Consider the following 5,838-nt stretch of genomic DNA (forward strand, 5'->3'; position numbering starts at 1 on the left):
GGCTTCTTAGGTTTCCAGAAAGAAACATAAAAGTGGTGTTACGGAAGAATTATTTTCCATCTCACCAATAGCGCTGTTAAGATTTTTCTCAAGAAAATATATAAACCATTGGCGGTGAGATATGATGTGCCAAACATTCCGGTGTATGTAACTTTATCATACCCAGGTTTATTCTGTATTAAAGAAGAATACTGAAGCGTATTCTTGAAATGGTCTACAAACGCATTGATTTTCAATTCATCATGAAGTTTGAAGTCCATCTGGGTCAGTTGTTGTCATTTAAAAAACGAATTTCTTTTTTCAAACGCTCACGTGTCTTGTATCGGTTTAGATTGTTTTACTGTTTCCAATTAAATTAGACCCACATTACAAGGACAGTAACGATACCTTTTCTGCCTAATCGGACTCGCATTATATGGATATTAATGATACTGTTCTGTTGATCTAAATGTTTTCTGCTTAATCAGACTCACATTATATGGACATTAATGATACTGTTCTGTTGATCTAAATGTTTTCTGCCTAATCAGACTCACATTATATGGACATTAATGATACTGTTCTGTTGATCTAAATGTTTTCTGCTTAATCAGACTCACATTATATGGACATTAACGATACCTTTCCATTGATCGAAATGTTTCCTGTCTGATCAGACTCGCATTATATGGACATTAATGATACTGTTCTGTTGATCTAAATGTTTTCTGCCTAATCAGACTCGCATTATATGGACATTAATGATACTGTTCTGTTGATCTAAATGTTTTCTGCCTAATCAGACTCACATGATATGTACATTAATGATATTGTTCTGTTGAGCTAAATGTTTTCTGCCTAATCAGACTCGCATTATATGGACATTAATGATACTGTTTTGTTGATCTAAATGTTTTCTACTTAATCAGACTCGCATTATATGGACATTAATGATACAGTTCTTTGATCTAAATGTTTTCTACTTAATCAGACTCGCATTATATGGACATTAATGATACTGTTCTGGTGATCTAAATGTTTCCTGCCTAATCTGACTCGCATTATATGGACATTAATGATACAGTTCTTTGATCTAAACGTTTTTTGCCTAATCAGACTCGCATTATATGGACATTAATGATACTGTTCTGTTGATCTAAATGTTTTCTGCCTAATCAGACTCGCATTATATGAACATTAATGATACTATTCTGTTGATTGAAATGTTTCCTGCCTATTCAAACACACTTTACATGGACAGTAACGATACTGTTTTATTGATCAAAATAATAAAATTGGATATGATGGTATAGCTTGATTAAATTGTTGATATATTTTCCTTCCAATATTCCAGCTAGGCCAGATCCTGTCACTAACTGTAGCATTGAAAATCAGACGGAAAAATCGTTTATGGTCGTTTGTTCATCAGGGGATGATGGTGGGCTTATCCAACAGTTCCACCTCGAGGTCTTCATCAAAAACAGCCAAGCTTTACTTGTGAATCATACAAGCCTTGATCAACCAGTTTTCGAAGTGAGTGATCTTCCCCCCGGTAGTCCCTTGAGAATCACAGTTTATGCTTCGAATACTAAGGGGAAGAGCCCTGCTGTTTTGCTTGAGACAAGAACGCTACTCTCGGCCGAAAAACATACAGGTGAGACGATCTGGATTGTCTTAGGATCCTGGTTTCAGTAGTGAAGTTTAAAATGATCTTTTACGAATAGAGTATGCAATAGATACAAGTAGGATTGTGCTAGGATTTGCTTTAGGATTTTAAGCTTAATATTAAAATTGGGAATAACGTAGTTAGAAATAGTAGAATCAATCAGTAAATAATGCAAGTTCAAAAAAAGGGAATGCTTCAGATAGAAGGCTAAGAATTATCAATTTAAGAACTCTAGGACTCATCAAAGGATCTGAAGAGGAAACGTAACACAGAAGGTTAAATACGTTATATACTAATGATTTTGAGTCTCACCACGATGTCACAGTCCGTTTTGCTACGTTCGGCTATCCTCTGTCTGACGGTCGTAACTGTTGAAAATAGTCATATAGCGTAATTTCCATTGCTTACGGCTCATTCGTAACGCTGTCGTGTTAAAAGCACACTATTCCTCTTTTCATGCTTTCCATAATCCATCGTAAGAAATACCATGAATACCCGTTTCATTATCCTGCTTCTTGAGGTATGCCATTTAAATAATTTGTGAAAAAGTTATTTGTGTCGTTTTTCCAAAAGAAGGACATTTTTTTATTATGTTGCGTACTGTTGTTTGGGTGAATGGATGAATTTTTTGTTCGTGGATTCGCAACTGCTAAACAAATGCTGCACTTTGCAGCTGGAGTACTCCTTCTTGCAGGTCTCTTTCTGGATGGCCTTAGTGCATAAAGTTGATCCGAATTCCTTTACTTTCCAATGTCATTAAATAAAAAAAGATACCTCCAGTCTTGTAAATTATAGAATCCCTATCTAAACACATCTTTATGATCTAAGTGTATGAATACTTTGCATTCAGAAGGGTTGCTACATATCATTCCCAAAAGCGATTGATTTTCGGTGGAATCACACTACATAGAAAACACAAAACAATGTCAAAATGTAGTTCTAATATATACTTTACACTGCGACTTCATATCACCTGTAATTGTCACGTGACTTTCTGATTTCCATATTCTAGATCGTTTTAATATATCATATTCAGTCGTATTCTGTATAGCTATAACTGACACTCGTGGTAGATACTGAGTGATTGTCAGTGAGAGCTTTACATTTATCAAGGAAGACAAGATGTTCTAGAATAGATTAGGCTTAACATTCATGATCTAATTAAAAATGACAAGCATTATGGCTTGGCTTCATTCTTCGTGTTATTGTATGTAGTTTTGTTTTGAAGTATAGAAATCTAAGGTAGGCTTATTTCATTTTATTCAATGATTCACTTTTCCAAAACTCAATGAAAAATATAAATAAAGTGTCAGCAATGACATATTTACTGCAAAACCACAATATAAAGTCTTATCACTAATGAAGTATTTACTGCAGTAAATATATAATCTTACCATCAATGAAATATCTACTGCATGATCGTAATCCATATATAATATTATGACAAATGAAATATTTATTTCAAGATAATAATTCATGATTAATCATATCACTAATGACGTATTTATTACAAAATCATAACTAATATATAATCTTTCTTTTGGGTCAACTCTCGTGTTCTTTTATGAAATTTCTTAGTTAGTTATATCTATATGACTGAGAAAAATGTTTGTAGAATTGGCTTATTTGTTGCTGTTGCCAATAGTCCATAACCTTATTACACATTCACGTATGGAGATACTAGTTGCTGTTGCCAAGAAACCATAAGCTTATTACACGTTCACGTATGGAGATACTAGTTGCTGTTGCCAAGAAACCATAACCTTATTACACGTTCACGTATGGAGATACTAGTTGCTGTTGCCAAGAAACCATAACCTTATTTCACGTTCATGTATGGAGATACCAGTTGTTGTTGCCAAGAAACCATAACCTTATTTCACGTTCACGTATGGAGATACTAGTTGCTGTTGCCAAGAAACCATAACCTTGTTACACGTTCACGTATGGAGATACTAGTTGCTGTTGCCAAAAAACCATAACCTTGTTACACGTTCACGTATGGAGATACTAGTTGCTGTTGCCAAGAAACCATAACCTTGTTACACGTTCACGTATGGAGATACTAGTTGTTGTTGCGAAAGAATCATAACTTTGTTATGTGCTCATATGTCGTAAAAGATGTTAATACGAGATATTTTTTATAGAACACTGTTTTTTCCCTCAAACTCATCTTTCCTTACTGCTACACTTTATAACAGTTATAAAACTCTGTTTTTAAAGCATGAACAAGTAAGATATACAACTAACTTTATTACCACGACAAGAACCACTCTTTCTCATTCAAGCCTCTATAAAACGTGATTTTATGTTTGACTGTAATTTTTTTAACCAATCAATTCTAAATGTTTTTAAGAGTTATAACCCAACATTTTCTTCATGTGCAGGGAATGTTCTTCCACTTTTCATTAGCCCTCTACTGGCGATTTTACTTGGAATTATTATCGTACTGGTAACCCTAGCTGTGATTATCCTCATTATCGTAAAACGAAGAAGAACCAGATTACAACAAGGTAAGTTCGTTTTTATCTTTATACATCGTTTCAGTAAGTTGAACAAAGAAAGTATATAAAAAAAAACTTTGAGAATACCTCTATATATTGTACTTTGTCAAATATCATTCTGGATCAATTGGTGGGAAACCTAAGCTAACCTATGATCTACACGTGCGGCCCTCAAACACCCTCAAGAATCGCGAGACCCCTTTGCCATTCACAAGTCAAATATCATACAATGGAATAAAAATGAACTGTATATGAAACGTATCTTAGGATGCAGAAGGAGGAGCCGTGGGCTAGCCACTCCTCGCCTAGATCATATTTCTATGTAACCTGTTTGCTACACAAGCAAAATGCCCTATTTAGTTTAGTTGGCCAGGCCTGATGACATTCAGAAAAGTTAAATCAAATAAATGTTAGTATTATTCATCGAAAAACTTTAAGATCTCGTGTACCACTATATACTATAAATGAATATGTATGTTAGGGAGAGTTTCTTGTAACTTCATTAGCTAATCAGGCAGAAAGGTCGTGTTTGGTAAACCCTAACTTAATTTTTACACTGTGCAGCAGACCGAGACAGCTGTGCTGATTGAGAATATAAAACTCTAGTTTGGAATTTACTGTTGTCTTTTTCGATGTTTTGATTTCTTTTTAAAGGTAAGTGAATATAGACAAAATTGCACTTTTAAAAAATTCCTAGAGCTCGAGAAGATAAACAATATTGGATCGAAAGAACGTTCACACCAAGATTCTGTACATATCTAAACTTTGCCAGCATGTTTGATGTTGAATGAGCATTTATCGATTACGAGGATGAAGTCCGGACAAAAAATAACTATATTAGCTATGAAGCTAAATAGCATTTTAATTATCCAATTTCGTTCTTTCTACACAAAATCATGTTTTCCATACGGATCCATACATGTACGGAGAACCTGCACCGAAAAACTGTAAAAGATGTTGAAAAGGTTAAATTTTCATACGGATCCATAGCTTGCAGAGGGAAAAAGCTACGTGGACAAAGAGTAACAGATGTATAAGGTTATAATTTCAAATAGGTCCACATCTTGCAGAGGAAGAAGATATAGTGCAAACTGTAAATGATTGGAATTGTTTTAAACGTTCATATTCTGAGTAAGATTTTTTTATAGTGGACCCGACATCCTCCAAAATGATTCAACTTCTGCATAGCAGTGATGCCTAAGAAGTGGCACTCGTTTACTCGCACGTTATCAGTCCATTCTACTTTGACAAATACTTTCCAAGTTCCACGATACAAGCCAAAGTCCACTGTTATGGAACAAACAGACCGTTATATAGAGCACTATCAATAGACACTAAAGCGAAACATTCCAATTACTATGATGAGGGGGAGGGAAATGATGCAATGATGATGTATTGAGTTGAATTGCGTGGCATGCATTTAAAACCTTAATTACTGATGAAAATATGTGCATTTCTGAAAGGTACCACCCTTGGATTAATGATTATTTTGGTTTCCAGGGCTTTTTCTCCCTAAAATGTGTATTACCTCCTTCTGTGAGATTAATATTGATGTTTCAAAGCTATTTTTGTTTAGGAAAATAATTACATTTAAACAGAGGAGTTTTGTTTAACAATTATTTCGCGAATGCACTCAGATATGACAATGTTTTGTTTAGGAAAATAATTACATTTAAACAGAAAAGTTTT

The 5,838-nt window shown here is 34.3% G+C and overlaps 1 protein-coding gene across 1 annotated transcript in view; it reads left to right on the forward strand.

Annotated features, from left to right (window-relative positions):
- LOC106469110 (nephrin-like) overlaps nucleotides 1-5,838 on the forward strand; it is a 71,424-nt gene that overhangs the window by 37,273 nt on the left and 28,313 nt on the right. The window contains exons 6-7 of the mRNA XM_022397535.1: nucleotides 1,334-1,633; nucleotides 4,033-4,158. Coding sequence (XP_022253243.1) covers nucleotides 1,334-1,633; nucleotides 4,033-4,158 — 426 coding nt within the window. The remainder of the gene's footprint in view (nucleotides 1-1,333; nucleotides 1,634-4,032; nucleotides 4,159-5,838) is intronic.

The sequence above is a fragment of the Limulus polyphemus genome, unplaced genomic scaffold, assembly GCF_000517525.1.
Source record: "Limulus polyphemus unplaced genomic scaffold, Limulus_polyphemus-2.1.2 Scaffold3310, whole genome shotgun sequence".
Classification (NCBI taxonomy): Eukaryota; Metazoa; Arthropoda; class Merostomata; order Xiphosura; family Limulidae; genus Limulus; species Limulus polyphemus.